Source organism: Cibotium barometz, chromosome 60 (assembly GCF_041138505.1).
Source record: "Cibotium barometz isolate CiBa-2024 chromosome 60, ASM4113850v1, whole genome shotgun sequence".
Classification (NCBI taxonomy): Eukaryota; Viridiplantae; Streptophyta; class Polypodiopsida; order Cyatheales; family Cibotiaceae; genus Cibotium; species Cibotium barometz.
In genome coordinates this window covers 32585110-32606482 of record NC_141105.1, presented here as the reverse complement: position 1 = coordinate 32606482, position 21373 = coordinate 32585110, and the positions used below count along the sequence as shown (strand labels likewise).

The window sequence follows — 21373 nt, the reverse complement described above, 5'->3', positions numbered from 1 at the left end:
CTTTGGGAGTCACTACTCACCGACAGTCACGTATTGCCTTTCGGTGCTTTGTGCGAAGGAAGAAGCGGGCCTTCCTTGCTCAGCTAGAGCAGGAATTATACCAGCTGTTCTTGAGCCAGGATTCGAGGGAGGCTTGGTGTTTGTTTCATGAGTCCTCCCTTGCTTTGGCCATCACTTCTACAGAGGTCTGGGGTAGTTATGCAGCATCTCTATACACAGTTCCTGGACAGACACCTTTTCCCGACCCGCCAGCACCATGCCCACAGACATGTACTTTCTTTACCGCAGAGATGGTAAGGAAGACCATTGAGAGGATGAAGACTGGGAGAGCATATGATCATGATGGATTGGTCGCTGAGCACTTTATCCATGCGAGAGACATGCTGGCAGAGCTTCTAGCAGTGATGTTCAATCGTGCTGTGTGTGAAGGCTTACCCGAGACTTGGAGTATGTCCACCATCGTGCCTATCTTCAAGTCAGGGGACCCTATGGAGCCAGGGAATTATCGCACTATTATGATTGGTCACACACTAGTACGATTGTATGCATTCATTCTTGAGCAGCAGTTGAGTAGATGGGCAGAGAGAGAGAGGGCATTCGAGCAGAGGGACAGGCAGGGTTCAGGAGAGGTTTCTCTACTCTTGACCACATCTTGACTCTGCGGGCCATTATTGAGGAGGGCAGGTCGCATGGGCGACGGATTTATTGTAGCTTTGTGGACTTCCGCAAAGCATTTGATACAGTGCCCAGAGCCAGATTGATGAGGCGATTACAGGAGATGGGGGTACCCACAGAGCTCATATGGGGGATTATGGCTTTATATAGATCAGTTGCAGGACAGGTACGCACCCCAGAGTCTCTACTTTGGTTCACTCCACTATCGGAGTGAAGCAAGGTTGCCCGTTATCTCCTTCATTGTTTGGTATGTATGTGGATGAGGCCTCTGACTACATTGAGAGATTGGGGGACAGAGGAGCCCAGCTAGCAGGTACATGGATCCCACTATTGTTATATGCTGATGATATTGTGTTGATCTCTGACTCCCCTGAGGGTATGCAGCGTCATCTGGATGCTTTACATGAGTTTGCACATGTCTGTCAACCTTGGCAAAACCAAGGTTATGGTGTTTAACACCACGGCACAGTGGGTTAGGCGATCAGCTCCCACATTTACATATGGGCAGCACATTGTGGAGTATACAGATGCATATACATATCTTGGGGTAGTATTCAGTGGGCCAGTGTTTTCGATGAGGAGAGCAGCAGAGACTAGATTGACTAGAGCACATGCAACCCTGGGTGGTTTGGAGAGGATGTGTTCGCAGGTTCAGTTTCAGGAACCTCGAACGAAACTTTGGCTTTTTGACACTCTAGTGACATCAGCTATGCTTTATGGAGTGCAGATATGGGGACCTTCAGTGGGCCATCACAGCGCAGGCGGGTGGAGAGGTATGGAGAGGCCTTTGGTATCTATGATTGCTAGGATTATTAGAGCCAAGGCCTTGGTACCTCATGAGATTATTCGAGTAGAGCTTGCGGCTGCCCCTCTGGTGATTGAGGCTCTTACGAGATCAGTCTCCTATATACATGGCTTGTGGGATCTCCCCCGAGACAGATATGCACGCCTCGCCCTTGAGTCCTCCCGACAGTTAGCTTTACAGGGAGACACGGCTTGTTGGTATGGACAGATGACATCTTGGTTCTAGGCACATGGTTTTAGCATGGATAGATTGCCTCCCTTCCAGTATTCTCTGGAGGCACCCTCTCTCCCTCTCACACGGACAGAGATTACCAGACTCATCCGTCAGGATTTAGTTCAGCTGGACATTAGGAGGACATGGATACAGCCGACTGAGGAGCTGGGCACGAAGATGGCTTTCTACAGAGAGCATTTTCTTCACCTCATAGCAGATGGTTTTGTGATCAGACCCAGTTACATGGATGTACACTTGTCTCATGCAGTACAATGTGCTATTGGTCAGATTCGCACATCCTCACACCAGCTTGAGATTGAGATTGGCCGATATAGAGGTATACCAGCTGAGGCCAGGATATGTCGAGTATGCCATGGGGAGCCAGAGACAGAGCTGCATTATATATGCCATTGTACTACATACTATGAGATACGTGGTCGTTTCCACTGTTTATTCAGAGAGGGTTTTGGACCACTTTCCAGAGTCATGGGGTACCAGGACCAGAGGTGTTTGGGATTGTTCTTGCTTGAGCTGCAAAGATATAGAGATAGCCTGCTTAGGCGCACAGAGAGCCAGACTCAGAGGCACATTACACACTTCTTTAGTCCAGCCATCACTACGCCAGATGGACCACAGCAACAGCAGGACATGGATACCGCCCACACCAGCGGTACACTGATTGATCGTGCGATTGAGCTTAGGTGGTCCAGACGCCCACAACTATGGAGGAGGGCATCCCAGCATAGACGGAGGTTGCAGCGACGGATTCGGATTATTCTTGCAAGACATGCGGGACACCCAGTCAGGGTGCTGACCTCAGAGGATATTGAGGAGATCCGCCAGCGTCCGATGCAGCACATATTATGAGATGGAGGCACCTCCATAGTGTACCCCCCCGTCCCACATGATATTGTATCCCCTCACTGTACTCCACTCACCTCCATAGCGTACCCCCCCTCACTATATTCACACCCTATAAGGGTTCCTGTTTACCTTCCAGTTCTAGTTTCATTTTCTAGGTGCCAGTAGTATCATCTTTATTTTTCATTTGCTGGTTTTTTTATCCAGACATTGTATCAGATCCACCATGATGTAACTTTTTGGTCTCATAGGTCATTATGGCCTTTTGAAGACGTTAATATAACATTTCCTTTCTCTCTCTCTCTCTCTCTCTCCATTTCCAGTTTCATTTTCTAGGTGCCTGTAGTATCATCTTTATTTTTCATTTTCTGGGTTTTTTTAATCCAGACATTGTATCAGATCCACCATGATGTAACTTTTGGTCTCATAGGTCATTATGGCCTTTTGAAGACGTTAATATAACATAACATCTCATCTCATCTCATCTCATCTCATCTCTCTCTACTTGCTGGAGCTACGTAGACATAGAGAGGGTCTCCTGAGAGGGAGGGGATCAGAGAGGGAGAGACACCTACAGAGGCAGATTACAGACTTCTTTCGACCAGAGATTGAGCAGTCAGGTCAGCAGGCATTGCAGCTAGCCCCAGAGTACAGCCGCACCAGGGGTACACTGATTGATCGGGCTATAGAGCTGGGGCGGTCCAGGCGCCCCAAGATGAGAGGCCCATCTCGACACCGGCGGAGACTACAACAGAGGATCAGGACCATACTAGCACGGCATGGGAGACGTCCAGTCAGAGTACTCACCATGGAGGACATTGAGGATATCCGCCATCGACCGATGAGAGACATCTTTGGATAGTGATGTGTATGATGCTTACCTTTGTTGCTGGAGTTTTCCTCCCACATGTTTTTCCTCATAGTTGTTTCAGTTTCAGTTAGTTGTTTAATTGTTTTTAGCTTTCCTTACACAGACATTGTATCAGATCCACCAATTGTTGTAACCTTTTTGGTCTCATAGGTCATTTTGGCCTTTTGAAGACGTTAATATATCATTTCATTTCATTTCATTTCTCTCTCTCTCTCTCTCTCTCTCTCTCTCTCTCTCTCTCTCTCTCTCTCTCTCTCTCTCCTTTCGACCAGAGATTGAGCACTCAGGCCAGCAGGCATCGCAGCTAGCCCCAGAGTATAGCCGCACTAGAGGTACACTGATTGATCGGGCTATAGAGCTGGGGCGGTCCAGGCGCCCCAAGATGAGAGGCCCATCTCGACACCGGCGAAAACTACAACAGAGGATCAGGACCATACTAGCACGGCATGGGAGACGTCCAGTCAGAGCACTCACCATGGAGGACATTGAGGATATCCGCCATCGACCGATGAGAGACTTCTTTGGATAGTGATGTGTATGATGCTTACCTTTGTTGCTGGAGTTTTCCTCCCAGATGTTATCCATTAGGAGCTCCTAGTACCATACTTTTCCTCATAGTTATTTCAGTTTCAGTTAGTTGTTTTTAGCTTTTCTTACACAGACATTGTATCAGATCCACCAATTGTTGTAACCTTTTTGGTCTCACAGGTCATTTTGGCCTTTTGAAGACCTTAATATTTCATCTCATCTCATCTCTCTCTCTCTCTCTCTCTCTCTCTCTCTCTCTCTCTCTCTCTCTCTCTCTCTATATATATATATATATATATATATATGCATATAGCTTTGCATTCTCCTAGTAGTAGAGCTCCATCCCCTGCACACCCAGATTCAGCTTTTTTATTCAATACTTTTTCATTTTGTTGAGATGACAGAGGATACCCCATACAGGTACTCCGATTTGTCTCATAGGCCGAGTTCGGTCTTTTGGAAGACGTTAATAAAATCTCTCTCTCTCTCTCTCTCTCTCTCTCTCTCTCTCTCTCTCTCTCTCTCTCTCTCTCTCTATATATATATATATATATATATATATAGCATAGCCAATGCTGCATATCCCCGTGTCAATCTAGCTCTGGCTGCCTGCTGAACCCATGGTGAAGCGTGTGGCTGCTGCTGCAGAGAGAGAGAGAGAGAGAGAAAGAAAGAAAGTTATATTAACGTCCACGGGAGGCCGAATCCGACCTATGGGACAGATCAGGTACATCCATTTACATTCCACTCTAGGTATCGATGCCAAAGAGGCATAAAACTGGAAAAAAAAATAACTCAAAATGAACTCTGAAGACTAAATTACAATGGGTTCTATTGCATCTAGTTCGAAATTGAGGTTCAAAATAAAAATAGCTATATTTCATCCATGGATGGATTTGTTCTTGAGGGGGGTGGGGTACGGAATTCTTTAATGATTGCTTGTCCTCCTCTGTATATTGCCCATTTGCCATTCTTTCTTGCTTCTTTAACTTTATTCAGCTCTGCCGATCTGTTCTTGAGTTGTAGCGGGGTGAGTTCATCAGCTATCCATACCTTTGTCCCTTGGAGAGACCTTGTTTGCTTCATCACTGCTATTTTCTCATTGTTGTCCATATAGGAGACTTTTGCCTGTGTACCCTTTACTATAATAGAGATAGGGTCTCCTAAGTCCACGAAGGGGACTACTTTGCTCAGTTGTGCTGTAAGTACATCTCAGAGAGAGAGAGAGAGAGATGACCCTCTCGAGGTACCCTGGCGTGTGGTCCTCCTGTATGCTGACTCCCACTGGAATCCCTCTACTCGAGGTAGCCCTCTCTCTCAGTTCTATTCAGACACGAGCTACAGGGGAGACTGAGAGTGGTAGCACAGGATCCAGAGGCCAGATACATGTGGATCAGCTTACAGCTCTCACAGGACAGGGTTATATACATAGCTCTATGTTACTTTTCTCCATCAAGATCCTCCTATGTCATTACAGAGGACATGCCACAGGAGGAGGAGACAGGAGCCTCGCCATACACTTGTCTGTCAGAGGAGATTATGCATTATTCTACACTAGGGGAAGTATTTCTTACGGGCGACTTCAATGCCCACACACAGAGCAGACAGTGTGAGGTGTATGACTATGATGACATGGAGATCCTCCACCCCGTGGATCCAGAGGAGATAGGGGCAAGTCGGCATCAGAGGACACTGGACCAGACAGAGGACATTATGGGGACCACTTACTAGAGTTGGGAGCCAGGCATCGTCTCGTTATTTATAACGGGATGCTACAGTGGCCGAGATTAGGAGGGCTGACATGCTTCCCACATGGGGGTCATACACGGACCAGAGGCACGGTGGTAGACTACATTATGGGGTCTTTGGAGGCATCACAGCTTGTCACCTCATTCTCCATTCCACCTCGTCCTATTGGGGCACATCATACATACTTGGCATTTTCACTAGCCGGATCACCAGTATCACCAACCCCCCACATACCGACACCACACACTACCATCTACTTCACACATGACATGGCAAACATATACACTGGTAGAGTAGAAGATGGGCTCCTACTCATGGATCCCCTGGCACCTATGGATACCATTACAGCCCAGCTGGCATCACTCCTACACACGACTGCATTACAGAGCTTCCCCCATCGTGTACACTCAGGAGAGCCTGCGAGATCTGGGACTATGCCCTAGAACAGATGGTATGACGACGAGTGCAGAGCCCTATACTCACGGCTCCGCATATAGAGAGCCTTGGGAGCCATCACAGAGCAGGAGTCGAGGAGAGAGATGAGGAGACTTACTCGCCGCAAAAGGCGGGCCTTTGCAGAGATACAGAAGCTAGAGATCTTTCATTTCTTCATGAGTAGAGATAGCCCTGTCTCATGGCGGCACTTCAGAGAGCCCCGGACACCGACACCTATTGCAGATCCACAGACATGGCACACATATGCAGAGGGCCTATACCATGCCCCACAGCAGCCACCTATACCTCAGCCACAGGAGCCTCGACCTACCACAGCTAGCTTCTTTACCCACTCGATGGTACAGGAAGCTATCCGCCGCCTACAGCGTGGACGGGCCGCCGCCTACAGCGTGGACAGGCCGCCGACCATATGGGCCTGCAGGGTGAGCATCTCATATATGCAGTAGATTCTTTGGCTCCTTTTCTTGCACACCTGTTTAACAGGACACTAGCAGAGGGTTTGCCTACGGAGTGGACGATGCACACCATTGTGCCGATTCACAAAACAGGGGATATGCCCGATCCGAGCAACTACAGGACGGTTATGGTTGGCCACATGCTGGCCAAACTCTATGGTGCAGTGTTGGAGCAAGAGCTTAGCTTATATGCTGAGCGAGCAAGTTTACGCTCATCAGGGCAGGCAAGCTTCAGGAGAGCTTTCTCTACCACTGACCATGTATTCACTTTGAGATGTATGATTGATCAGGCCAGAGTGAGGAAGAGAAAGCTCTATTGCTGCTTTGTGGATTTCCGCAAGGCATTTGACACAGTACCACGAGAGAGGCTCTTTCAGCGCCTACAGTCTCTTGGCATACCAGCAGATATGACATGGGGCATCTATGCATTATATGAGCAGGTTTTTGGGCGAGTCAGATGTCCAGGAGGTATGTCCGAGACTATTGCTAGCACCATTGGTGTGAAGCAAGGATGCCCACTTTCCCCCACGCTATTTGGGTTATACATTGATGAGGTGGCTGACTTCATTACACGGGGAGGTGGAGATGGAGTTGATTTAGCAGGTACCTCAATACATATTATGCTTTATGCTGATGATATTGTATTAGTGTCTCACTCTCCAGGTGGTCTACAGCAGCATCTACATGCACTCGATGATTTCTGCACACAGAAGGGTCTTACTGTGAACCTTGGGAAAACCAAGGTTATGGTCTTTCATACATCGAGACAGGGCAGGAGTCAGCTGACATTCACTCTCGCAGGACGCCAGGTGGAGGTGGTGACATCATACGTGTACCTAGGGGTTACCTTCTCTGCAGAGCAGCCACACGCTTCACCATGGGTTCAGCAGCCAGAGCTAGATTGACACCTAGGGGTTACCTTCTCTGCAGCAGCCACATGCTTCACCATGGGTTCAGCAACCAGAGCTAGACTGACACAGGGATATGCAGCATTGGCTATGCTAGAGAGACAGTGCCACCAGGCGCATTTTCAGGAGCCTCGAACGAAGGGGTGGCTATTTGACACATTAGTCACACCGGCATTGATGTATGGAGCAGCGGTATGGGCGCCAGGCCTTGCTACCCATTGGTGGACACAGATAGAGAGACCACAGGCCCTCATGATGGCACGCATTATACACAGCAAACCGTCAGTACCTCGTGACATTATCCGAGCAGAGTTTGCTGCACCTTCTATGATGGTAGAGGCCATATTCCAGTGCTAGACAGATTCAGAGAGATGCCACGGGACAGATTGTCATACAGAGCTTTTGAGGCATCTAGACAGCTGGCTGAGGCAGGAGACAGAGGATCATGGTATGCACAAGTCACACATTGGTTCTCACGGCATGGCCTAGACATGGATCATCTACCACCAGTCTAGTATGACAGGGATGCACCACATATCCGTCTCTCATAGTGAGAGGAACAGAGTATTGAGACAGGATCTATGGCAGCTCTATACACAAGAGACATGGATATCGCCTACACAGCCTCTTCCACCGAAGATGCTATACTACAGAGATCACTTCATGAGTATCACTGATGATGGATTTATAGAGAGGCCTAGATACATGGAGGGCTTTTTACCACACGGCTCCCAAGTGGCTATTGGTCAGCTTAGAGTTTCATCACACCGATTGGAGATTGAGACTTGCAGAGCAGCACGGATCCCCCGAGAGGAGAGGGTATGCAGATTGTGCAGAGAGGAGGTGGAGAGTGAGGAGCATTATGTATGCAGATGCAGAGCATATACAGCCATCAGAGAGAGATATCCCATTTTATTCAGAGAGCCACATTCCCTACGCCAGATCTTTGAGGCAGCAGACCAGCGCATACTAGGGAGATTCATTCTAGACATACAGCGCCACAGAGAGACATCATTAAAGGCTCAGACAGCTCCAGAGGGGGGACGACAAACACAGATTACTACATTTTTCCAGAGATCCATCCCACTCCCAGCCCCTACATGGCAGGGAATTACTCTCCAGAGAGCAGAGACACTCAGAGCCCGCAGGAGACAGAGGACACCTGGCTTTCGGACACCACGCCTATACCAGAGAGAGATGACAAAGATCAGAGCTCAGTTTCACAGAGAGGGTGCGGAGCGGCTGGCTCGCTTCAGAGCACACCCAGGCATGTTCTTCAGGGAGCTGTGGACACCCCCTTCATTGATGTATACCATTTTATACCCCCAGTATGGTACAAGATGGAGCTAGCTAGGTTGCATATCATGATTGTATACTCCATGCATATAGCTTTGCATTCTCCTAGTAGTAGAGCTCCATCCCCTTCACCACTCATTGTACTTATTGCACACCCAGATTCAGCTTTTTAGTTCAGTACTTTTTCATTTTGTTGGGATGACAGAGGATACCCCATACAGGTACACCGATTTGTCTCATGGGCCGAGTTCGGTCTTTTGGAAGACGTTAATAAAATCTCTCTCTCTCTCTCTCTCTCTCTCTCTCTCTCTCTCTCTCTCTCTCCCCCCCCCTCCCTCCCTCCCTCCTTCCCTCCGCTGGATAGAGCCAGAGACGGAGGAGCACTACATCTATGCTGCACAGCATATTATGAGATTCGAGGGCGCTACCATTGCCTTTTCGGAGAGGGATTTGGACCACTGGCTCGAGTCATGGACTATTGTGATCAAAGATGCTTGGGTTTTTATCTCCCGGAGATCCGCAGGCTGAGTGTCCATTATCAGGAGCACACGCCCGACTGGCAGGGAGTCCACACAGAGACAGATTACTGACTTCTTTAGAGGGACTACTCGGGAGGACACACAGCCGACAGCCCAGCAGCAGCAGCAGGCACCCCATGGGACTCTAGTTGAGAGAGCTATCCAGTTGGGCAGATCAGACGCCCGAGGGTTTGTCCTTTTTTTTTTCTGGACATCCATAAGACATTGACAGTTGTACATTGATTTGTCTCATAGGTTGAGTTCGGCCTCTAGTAGACGTTAATACAGCTTTCTTTCTTTCTCTCTCTCTTTGCCCCTGTTTTCGCTACCCTTCGGCCCTGTTCGCCATCTTCTCTATTCGCCTGCATTTGCCCTTGTTCGCCCCCTCTCCGTGCACTAGTCCCTTCGCCTCCCTAATGGCGTGAACCTGTTCGCACCCTTGCTCACGCCTCGTGCCACTCACGTGTGCAATTCGCTGCTCGCACGCTACCGCACCTTCCCGCTTTGCACCCACCTTCACACACTGCCCGTCTCCCTGTTCACTTGCACGCTAGTCCCTTCGCTTCGCTTTGCATCTCTACCGCAGCTTCCCCCATCATACACACATTGCACACATAGATAGACCTGGGAGCATGCCCCAGAATCGGTAGTATGATGATGAGTGCAGAGAGCTATATAGACACCTCCGTGCCCAGAGAGCACTGGGGACCATTACACAGAGACAAGCGAGCCGACAGATGAGGACCCTCACACGCCATAAGAGGCGTGCATATGAGGAGCCACAGTACTGGGATATATACCACCTACTCATGAGCAGAGATGCAGCCACTGCATGGAACAGGATGAGAGAGCCTCGCCCTCGTACCCCGATGGGCCGATTGAGGATCCACACACATGGCACACATATGCAAAGAGCCTCTACCATATCCCTCAGCAGCCGCCCATACGACAGCCACAGGAGTCCCGCCCTACCACCTCTACTTTCTTTACCGCCTCGATGGTAGACAGAGCTATCCGCTGGTTATAGCATGGGAGATCAACTAACCACACAGGTATACAGAGTGAGCATCTTATTTATGCAGCTGACGCACTCGGACCCTTTGTTGCTCACCTCTTTAATAGGGCACTAGCGGAGGGCCTGCCAGCTGAGTGGACTATGCACACCATCGTGCCTCTCCACAAAGCGGGAGATATGCTAGACCCCAGCAACTACAGGACTATCATGATTGGTCATACATTGGCCAAACTTTATGGCGCAGTGCTCGAGGTAGAGTTGAGCTCATATGCAGAGAAGGAGGGACTGTGAGCAGCAGTGCAGGCTGGATTCCGTCGAGCTTTCTTCACTATTGACCATATATTCACTCTGAGATGTCTGATTGACCAGGCTAGGGCGCGGGAGAAGAGATTACACTACTGCTTTGTGGATTCCTGCAAAGCATTTGACACGGTGCCACGAGAGAGACTCTTCCAGCGCCTACAGTCATTGGGGATCCCATCAGAGATGGTTTGGGGCATCTATGCTTTATATGAGCACGTCCTCGGGCGCATACGATGCCCCGGGGGGCTATCTAATGTTATTGCTAGCACCATAGGTGTGAAGCAAGGATGTCCACTCTCTCCTACACTATTTGGGCTATACATCGATGAGGTGGCTGACTCATTGGTCACGATGGTGGGGACGGGGTAGACATCTCAGGTACCACAGTCCACACTATGCAGATGGGACTACAGCACCATCTCCATGCACTTGACAACTTCTACACATAGAGGGGGCTTACAGTGAACCTTGGGAAAACCAAGGCCATGATTTTCCACACCTCAGGGCCGGTTCGACGACAGGCCATCTTCACTAGCAGGAGGACATGTAGAGGTGGTAGGCTCATATGTGTACCTGGGGATTACATTTACGACTCCACCAAGAAGATTTACTATGGCACAGGCAGCCAGGGATGGACTTACACGAGGGTATGCAGCTCTGGCCATGCTAGAGAGACAATGTCACCAGGCACACTTCCAAGAGCCCCGCACGAAGGGGTGGTTGTTTGACACACTAGTCACCCCTGCTTTGATGTATGCTGCAGCAGTATGGGCACCTAGGCTCGCCACCTCCACATGGTCTCAGATAGAGAGGCCTCAGATTCGCAGCAAACCCTCCGTCCCACATGACATTGTCCGGACGGAGTTTGCTGCACCTCCTATGCTAGTAGAGGCCCTCTTCGTCATCAGATCGACTCTCACATAGAGCTTTTGAGGCGTCCAGGTAGCTCGCAGAGAGTGGAGATAGGAGATCATGATATTCAAAGATGATACAGTGGCTCACTCAGCATGGTCTTGACATAGATCACCTGCCACCTTTCCAGTATGATTTACATGCACCACACATCCAGCTCTCTCATAGTGAGAGGAACTAGCCCTCCAAAGCAAGGTTTGCCTACATGTGGATTGTTTCGAAGAGACTACATGCCGTCCGTAGTGAGCTTCAATGCACAGTGGTGTCCGAAGAATGGGATGATCATCTAAGCCCCAAGGCTTATGCAGGGCAACATAAGTGCTTAAATCCTTCCTTTCAGGATGATGCACAGGTCATCGTCGTTGTGATGACTCCATTGTACCGAGTACTTCGCATGTTGGACATGGAGGGATCCACTTTGGACCTTCTCGCACACTTAATGAGAAAGGAAACTAAGGAGCCCTAAGCTTACACGACACTTAATTGCAAGAAGGTTAGTAAGCTATTTAATTGATGCACTCTTAAATCAAGGTATGTACATAGTACTTATACAGTTGATTTTAATTTTTGCAATGTGGCATGTGCCTGTATAGGCTTCATGAGATCAACACCATCGTAGAGAGGAGGTGGCAATGGATGTGTAGGCCTAATCATGGTATGGCCGCATTCATCCGCCCTCTCTACAAAATACTGAAACCCTTCTCGGACCAATAGGTCCAATCCAACGCAGACGTCTGTTGAAATATACAAGTGAATGGGTGTGTGCGGGAACAAACCCTTAGCAAGAGGCTGTAAAAGAGAATCTGTAAATGAGTGAGGAGAAGCTGAGGTATCTACTGGGAGAGAATAAAGGGTAGTGTCACCAGCCTGGACATTTCCCAGTCTGAAAGGGGTCTGGTGGACTCCAGGATGTTTAAATATTTGGAAAGTACAAGCTTTGGGAATGGGGGATTATCCTAGATTACAAAGAACCACACTCCTAAAATTTAGGAGAGTTGCTATTTTTGGCCCGCCGACTCCGATGAAAATTCTGTTCGCGTCATTACATCTGGAATTGAGCAAATACCAAGAGTTGGCAAAGTGCCTATGACAGAATGTCTACCAGTTGGGATATTTTTAGAGATAAAGATTATGGAAAGACCCATCTCTTAGATTGGGACATCTGGCAAGAAAGTGGACCAAAGTGAGACAAGTGGCCTGACACTTGTTAGAAAAAGGATCAAAGTGAGACACGTGGCCTCACACTTGTCACTTCAGCTATTGTGTGGCTCTCCACTTGTCATCGTAGCCTTCTCTTGCCATTTTAGCTCATGGGAGGCCCAAATCTATAAATTGGAGCCCTCTCTCTTCATTAATGGAGGCTCTCTTGCTGCACACTAGCCTCTACCACCTTTACAGGCTGCCCTAATGATGGCTACTCTCTTTCTCTCTCTTTTGAAGGCTGCCCATGAAGAATACCGGCTGTTGGGGACTGTTTTGGAGGCTTCCATCGCGAAGAAATACTGAAGGCAAGGGTATTTAATCATTTATTATGATTTCTAGCCATTGTACTTGTTGCACCAGCATTTGTACTTGCTGTACCTGCTGTACCAGCCATCGTACCGGCTATACCAACCACTGTACTTGTTGTACTAGTCATTGTACTTGTTGTACCAACATTTGTACTTGCTGTACCTGCTGTACCAGCCACCTTACCGGCTGTACCAGCCACTGTACTGTTGCTATACCAACCATTGTACATGCTGTACCGACTGAATGGAGAGTTGTACTTGCTGTACCAGCTCTATTGCATGAAGACCCGTGGTTTTTGGGGAAGAATCAGTACCCACACGGAGGTATCTGGATTATATTGTTGGCTCGGCATTTCTACAGCCTATGTTCCGGCTTGGTAGCCTTGTGTTGGGCTGTGTTATGGCATTTGTATAAGGATAATCCGGCATCTCCCGTGGGGAGAGTAAGGCCCTCAAAGCTTGTACATGATATTATTCTCCTTGGGTAATAAAATACTCCAAGGGGGGGGGGGGGGGGGTCGGCCCATTCCGGCCTCTATGTGGTGTCACACGTGCAAGCTCCATTTTCAGCATTTGTGGATGTTTTGTCCAGCTTTATGTTTTATGCAAAGTGATGATGGATATGTGTTAAGGTTGTGGCCATGTTTAAATGTTTTAATATGCATTGATGGTATCAACAAGTGTGTCAAAGGCCCTAGTCCCCCGGGCACCCGCCGCCCGCGAGTTTCAAGTAACATGAGAAGATTTAGGATGTGTGGAGATATTTTGGGAAAAGTGAAGAGGTGGAGAGAATCAAGCAAAAGAGGTGGAGTGAATCGAGGAGAGATCAGTGGGATTAGATGCTTGGATGTAAACTCTATAAATTGAGGCATTGGCCTAATGAGAATTTGCTGGTTTTTTATTATCCATGCCTACATTAAGCTATCGGTTAATTGCTCACCAATCTCGTCTTAATCATCGTCTAATCACTTTGTTAATGATGTTGATTCTTGCATTTGATCCATCATAGCTCATCACATTGCTACAAATTCAACAAGCTTAGAATCCATCAAATTTATGAGCTCATTATCTAGCTAATTAGCCAATTAATTAGGATTAGAAAATAATCAATTTTTTAGCTCTTTTTCAATTAGCCTCTGTATCCCCAGCTGGTGGAGAGGCTTGATCTCCCTCTTGCCATAACATTAGCCCAAACTCTCTTAGCCACATCTAGCCAAGCTGCCTACGCTTCAGCCCATCAAGACGAATTGCCAAACTGTCGGGAGAAGCTGCAGATTTTCGGAATTTACAGGTGCCTTCCTTTTGAAGCAAAACTCAGATCTTCTCTTCCACAGAAGCAATTGGTCTAATTCCTCTTGGCCCTAAGGGTTTTCAAGGGTGTTCTACATGCTGGTGATGTCAAATTTGTGAAATTCCTCAAGGAGAAGTGGCATCAAGCTCTGCATCAAATCTACAAGTGACTTTGGTAAAACAGAGATTAAGCATTCAATATTTGGTCAAATCTTTTGTTTCTTGGCTTAATCCTCTACTAGACTAACTGCTATTGATGGCTTTCAAAGGAGTTGAGGTCATCTGAACTCTAAGGCCCCAGATCTGGCCTCCCCGTACACTCTGTTTTCTGCACACAAAACAGGAGATTATTTTGCTAATCAGTGATTAATCAACACTAATCACTGTATTTTGATACAATTGGGCGTTCAAATTTACCATTGGGTATCTGATACAGATCCCTATAACTTCAGATTACGATTCGGAGATGGTTTGATACTCCAACCAGTCATCACCTAAACACCAGATTGAGTTGTAAAAGGGTAGACACTGCCCTTGAATCTTGAAATTGGATCAAGAGGTAAGACCCCCTTCACATCATCATGAGCACGGCACAAGAGATAGCTAAATTTAATGGGGAGCAATTTTATACATGGCAAAAAAAACCATGTATTTGCTCATGAGGAAAAATCTGTGGGGGCTAATTGAGGAAAGAGATGAATGCCTAGAGGTGAGTGGGGAAAATGAGTGAAAGAGCAGGAATGAGAAAGCATTAGGACTCATCGCACTCAGTTTAAATGATGAAATCATTCATCATATCACAAGGATACAATGGGCAAAAGATGCATGGGATGAACTCAATAAATTATTTGGCACTTAAGCAAAAAATTCAAAGATAAATCTGTCAATGCAATTCTACAAATTTGACATGAAGGAAAGTGAACCTTTAATCACACACTTGAACAAATACAAAAGCATTAAGCAACAATTGGCAGCCATTGGTAAGAAGGTGGAGGATGATGAGGCACTAGCATTGCTTCTGAAGAGTGTGGACAAAGGTGAATATGAAAGCGGAAGGACCTTCACTTGCCACAACTGTGGGAAGCCAGGACACATGGCAAGAGACTGCTGCAGCAAACCCACTGGAGAAGGAATGACATCGGCAAACTTCATGGAGGCTCCTATAAGAAAGAGGAGTCAGATCATCTTTTCTGAGAGAGAGAGAGAGAGAGAGAGAGAGAGAGAGAGAAACCCCACAACCCAATGTAACCTGCCCCAACAGAGTAAAACCACCTCTGAGCCACTAATGATGCAGGCCATGTAGGGGTAGATGTATGTGTGAGCACTTTAGTCAAGGTCACGGACACTTATAGTAGCCTTGGACACATAGAGAGAGAGAGAGTGTCAAGGACTATGAGTTTAGGAACTTGAGGCACTGGTCTCGCGGACTACCAAGTAAGAGGGAAACTTGGTATAGGGTCCAGGTGTCCTAGGATTATTCACTTGAGGAGAGGTGTTGAAATATACAAGTGAATAGGGTGTGTGCCGGAACAAGCCCTTAGCAAGAGGCTGTAAAAGAGAATCTGTAAGCCATATCTGCCTGCGGCCTTCCCCACGCACCCTTGCTCAGGCTCCCAAGGCAGCAACATAACTCTCTCTCTTTCTCTCTCTCTCCTCCCTGCTTGTGGGAAGGACTGCAAAGTGATCTAGAGGAATGGCCCCGAGTCTCCAAGAGAAACTCGAGGCCCTCGAGACGGCAATGAAAGCACTAATCAAGGAGAACAAGAAGACATCTGATTCCAACCTCAATGAGGTGGAGAACAAACTACACCGGCACATCATGGCTCTCGAAGCACGGGTCACGAACCTTGAACAAGAGAACACGGCACTCAAGGAGGAGGTGAGTGCATTGAAAGTGGAAATGGTAGCCATCAAGAATACTGAGAAGGAAGAAGGGGAGATCAATGACAACACTCTCACAGCCATCAAAGAAGAGATCTCCAAGCAGATCACAAAGGACATAGAGGGAAAACTCGAAGCCAAGCAGTCAGGATGGGTTGAGGTGGTGAAGAAGAACATCTGTAAAGAAGTGAGGGAGGAGACTCAAAGGGAAGAACACCAAATCACCATTAAGGAGGAGAAGATGAGGCATGCCCGCCGCCTCAACATTCGAGTCACAGGTATAGCCGAGACACCCAACTCCACTCCCGAGAAAGATGGACAGCTTCTATGCATGAAGCTCGGCTACAGGAAAGCACTCTCTCCCCTTCACCAAAGCATGGAGAGCCGGGAAAGACTCAACACGCAAGCGAGCCCTCATCCTACATTTTGCAGGAGAGACGGAGAGGGTCACCTTCATGAGGAAGAGGGTCATACTACGAGGTTTAGAGGGAGCTCCTATTTTCTTGGATGATCATCTCACGAGGATGCAGCTTGAGCATAGGAGAGCTTGCATGCCACGAGTCTTACACGCGAGGAGAGAAGGCAAGAAGGCCTTCTATCGAGATGGTCGGGTTATCATTGATGGCCGGCCCATGGATTAGCGGTTTGGGGCCTATGGGACACAGACCAGGCCACTGATAGAGATACACATGGCAGTATGGAACTGTAATGGTTCACTATGGGTGCAGCCTGGACAACTGGAGCATGTTATGGTGGGGAGAGACATCATACTTCTGACAGAGACACATCAGAGCCCAGAGAGAGGGCTACCTCGAGTAGAGGGATTCCAGTGGGAGTCAGCATACAGGAGGACCACACGCCAGGGTACCTTGAGAGGGTCGGGGGGAGAAGCAGTTCTATTCAGACGGGAGCTACAGGGGAGACTGAGAGTGGTAGCACAGGATCCAGAGGCCAGATACATGTAGATCAGCTTACAGCTCTCACAGGACAGGGTTATATACATAGCTCTATGTTACTTTCCTCCATCAGGATCCTCCTATGTCATTACAGAGGACAGGAGGAGGAGACACGAGTCTCGCCATACACTTGTCTGTCAGAGGAGATTAAGCATTATTCTACACTAGGGGAAGTATTTCTTACGGGCGACTTCAATGCCCACACACAGAGCAGACAGTGTGAGGTGTATGACTATGATGACATGGAGATCCTCCACCCTGTGGATCCAGAGGAGATAGGGGCTAGTCGGGCATCAGAGGACACTGGACCAGACAGAGGACATTATGGGGACCGCTTACTAGACTTGCGAGCTAGGCATCGTCTCGTTATTTATAACGGGATGCTACAGTGGCCAGGATCAGGAGGACTGACATGCTTCCCACATGGGGGTCATACACGGACCGGAGGCACGGTGGTAGACTACATTATGGAGTCTTTGGAGGCATCACAGCTTCTGACCTCATTCTCCATTCCACCTCGTCCTATTGGGGCAGATCATACATACTTGGCATTTTCACTAGCCGGATCACCAGTATCACCAGCCCCCCACATACCGACGCCACACACTACCATCTACTTCACACATGACATGACAGACATATACACTGGTAGAGTAGAGGATGGGCTCCTACTCATGGATCCCCTGGCACCTATGGATACCATTACAGCCCAGCTGGCATCACTCCTACACACGGCTGCATTACAGAGCTTCCCACATCGTGTCCACTCAGGAGAGCCTGCGAGATCTGGGACTATGCCCAAGGCATTTGACACAATACCACGAGAGAGGCTCTTTCAGCGCCTGCAGTCTCTTGGAATACCAGCAGATATGACACGGGGCATCTATGCATTATATGAGCAGGTTTTTGGGCGAGTCAAATGTCCAGGAGGTATGTGCGAGACTATTGCTAGCACCATTGGTGTGAAGCAAGGATGCCCACTTTCCCCCACGCTATTTGGGTTATACATTGATGAGGTGGCTGACTTCATTACGCGGGGAGGCGGAGATGGAGTTGATTTAGCAGGTACCTCAGTACATATTATGCTTTATGCTGATGATATTGTATTAGTGTCTGAGTCTCCAGGTGGTCTACAGCAGCATCTACATGCACTCGATGATTTCTGTACACAGAGGGGTCTTACTGTGAACCTTGGGAAAACCAAGGTTATGGTCTTTCATACATCGAGACAGGGCAGGAGTCAGCTGACATTCACTCTCGCAGGACGCCAGGTGGAGGTGGTGACATCATACGTGTACCTAGGGGTTACCTTCTCTGTAGCAGCCACACGCTTCACCATGGCTTCGAGTTTTCCCTCCATGTCCTTTGTGATCTCCTCGGAGATCTCTTCTTTGATGGCCGTGAGAGTGTTCTCATTGATCTCCCCTTCTTCCTTCTCGGTGTTCTTGACAGCTACCAGTTCCACTTTCAATGCACTCACCTCCTCCTAGAGTGCCATGTTCTCTTGTTCAAGGTCCGTGACCCGTGCTTCGAGGGCCATGATGTGCCGGTGTAGTTTGTTCTCCACCTCATTGAGGTTGGAATCGGATGTCTTCTTGTTCTCCTTGATTAGTGCCTTCATTGCCGTCTCGAGGGCCTAGAGCTTCTCTTGGAGACTCGGAGCCATTCCTCGAGATTACTTTGCAGCGCTTCCCACAGAGAGAGAGAGAGAGAGAGAAAGAAAGAAAGAAAGAAAGAAAGATTTTATTAACGTCTTCTAAAAGACCGAACTCGGCCTATGAGACAAATCGGAGTACCTGTATGGGGTATCCTCTGTCATCCCAACAAAATGAAAAAGTACTGAATAAAAAAGCTGAATCTGGGTGTGCAGGGGATGGAGCTCTACTACTAGGAGAATGCAAAGCTATATGCATGGAGTATACAATCATGATATGCAACCTAGCTAGCTCCATCCTGTACCATACTGGGGGTATAAAATGGTATACATCAGTGAAGGGGGTGTCCACAGCTCCCTGAAGAACATGCCTGGGTGTGCTCTGAAGCGAGAGAGAGAGAGAGAGAGAGAGAAAATGAAATGAAACGAAATGTTATATTAACGTCTTCAAAAGGCCAAAGTGACCTATGAGACCAAAGTTACAACCATGTGACATCTGATACACTGTCTGGAAAAGAAAAGAAAGAACTGAAGGTAAGTATCTAGCCCTACAATACATCAGTAGGGAGCATCCGAAGCAGCAACTAGGGAGAGTGGGAAGCTAATGCTACTAGTCAAAATGGGGTACATGAGTACATGGATACATGAATACATGAATATGTGGGAGTACAAAAGTGACAGTGAGTACAACAGTATATGGCTGGAGTGGTAATCATCCTAGGAGCTCTAGCTCCGCTGTAGAGGATCACGGTCAAGTGTGCATGTCTGTGTAACCCTCTGGAATGATGTAGACGTGTACCGGGCATTTATTTGCACAAGCACCAAACTAGTGTCAGGAGACTTAGGCCAGCCAAAGGCTTTGGACCCAGTCAGCCAGCCCCAAGAGCCTTCAAGAGACACCATGGGATGGGGGCTAGGCTTAGGCCAGCCCACTATCCAGTCTACCAACCCAAGAGCTTGTTGGCCAGCAACTACTGCAGCCCAGCAGCACACTTGTGAAAAGCACATCTTTTATCATGTTTTTCAGCAAGTCGTGATAAGCAAATGGAAACAGGCCGACAGCAGTCCTTCTGGCCAACTCAATCACATGGGGGATATATATACGACCATTCCGTTCCTTGCATATTTCATCTCATATATTATGCAAGTGCTAGGATTCAAGGGCCTAGACAGCCATACGGAGCCAAAGGCAAGTTGGAAGGTGAAGATCAAGGGTCATCGGGTCATCTTCAGGCTGAGAGTTACCTCAGCCAAGTGAAGTTCTCCAAGGTCAGTTCAGTCCTCGTTAGTTACAGCCAGCAGTCAGTCGTTCTACTCATTCAATAAAGCAAATACACCATACGTGGTGGGGCCCTTTCAGAGGGTATTTGGGACCCAACACTATGTATTGTCTCTCTTCTCTCTCTGCACTCTTATTCTCATTCCATTTTGCTTTACATCGTCAAGAACAAAGGTGCTGAAAGTTATTTATCAAAGTATAATCCTCGTTTGTATGTTTCCACATGTTACAATTTTGCATACACACTGTAATAAACCTGTGCATGAGACAGCTTTTGAATCACAAAAGCTACAAATCCTTCATTACCAAACATTGTTGCACCAAATTCTAAGCCTTCTACCTTTTCTACCCTTTTCTGCAGCTTCCATACTTCCCCATCACTTCACACTCCACGTATTCCAATTTCAACTAATCAACATTAACAGAATTTTACATCTGTAGGTTTCTTAAAATACTTTCCATTAAGCACTCCAAAGATGAGCTGCAAATTGCAAACAGAATTAGAAATAACAACTGACAAGCCTGGGCAACGCATGAATCGCCTCTATAACGTATAGAAAGCTATAGAACACGCACGATTAGCATGCCATGTTTTCTGGACAAGGAACAAGAATGCTTACATGGTATAAGGAGAAAAACCTTCTGGCATCGCTTTGCACATCAATCCTACAAGTCACAAGGTGATATTCATAAGATTATTCCGTTACCATTGGTGTAGTTAAATTATATTGAGCCAAATCGAAAGCTGTGTACAGTACAATAACTTGATTATCTGCATGTTAAGAGTTCTAATTACAAATCCAGATATTGACTACTAAACAAGAATATACAAACCAAACAATGTCCTAATCATTGAATGATAAACAAGAATATACATATTACAAACCAAAAGACATTCGTGGCTCCCTCCACAAATGCTGTTGAATATCGCAAAAATCCACTATCTTGTTCTGCTGGGCCTTCAAAAAGCTGCAGAAAATGTGAAAACTAAAACTTAACCTCATCATACAAAATTTATATTTGCATATTCTTTCAGATCCTGACTGCAAATGCTAAAAAAGGTGTCCAATGACACAACTAGCTGCAGTTTATTTGATAGACTGCCTAGCAGAAAGCTCATATTATACAAATAAAGTTTACCGTACAAACAATGTGCAAAAGGATGATAAGCTGGTGCTATAAACCCATTCAGTATGCGGATGCCTTCAGTTGGACCTAATAAGCAGGTGACTCCACT

General features: G+C 47.4%; 1 protein-coding gene across 1 annotated transcript in view; it reads right to left on the bottom strand.

Annotated features, from left to right (window-relative positions):
- LOC147605246 (K-stimulated pyrophosphate-energized sodium pump protein) overlaps positions 1 to 21373 on the bottom strand; it is a 191581-nt gene that overhangs the window by 96279 nt on the left and 73929 nt on the right. Inside the window, exons 4-5 of the mRNA XM_086793782.1 lie at positions 21023 to 21105; positions 20757 to 20802 (exon numbers count right to left, since the gene is read on the bottom strand). Coding sequence (XP_086649908.1) covers positions 20757 to 20802; positions 21023 to 21105 — 129 coding nt within the window. The remainder of the gene's footprint in view (positions 1 to 20756; positions 20803 to 21022; positions 21106 to 21373) is intronic.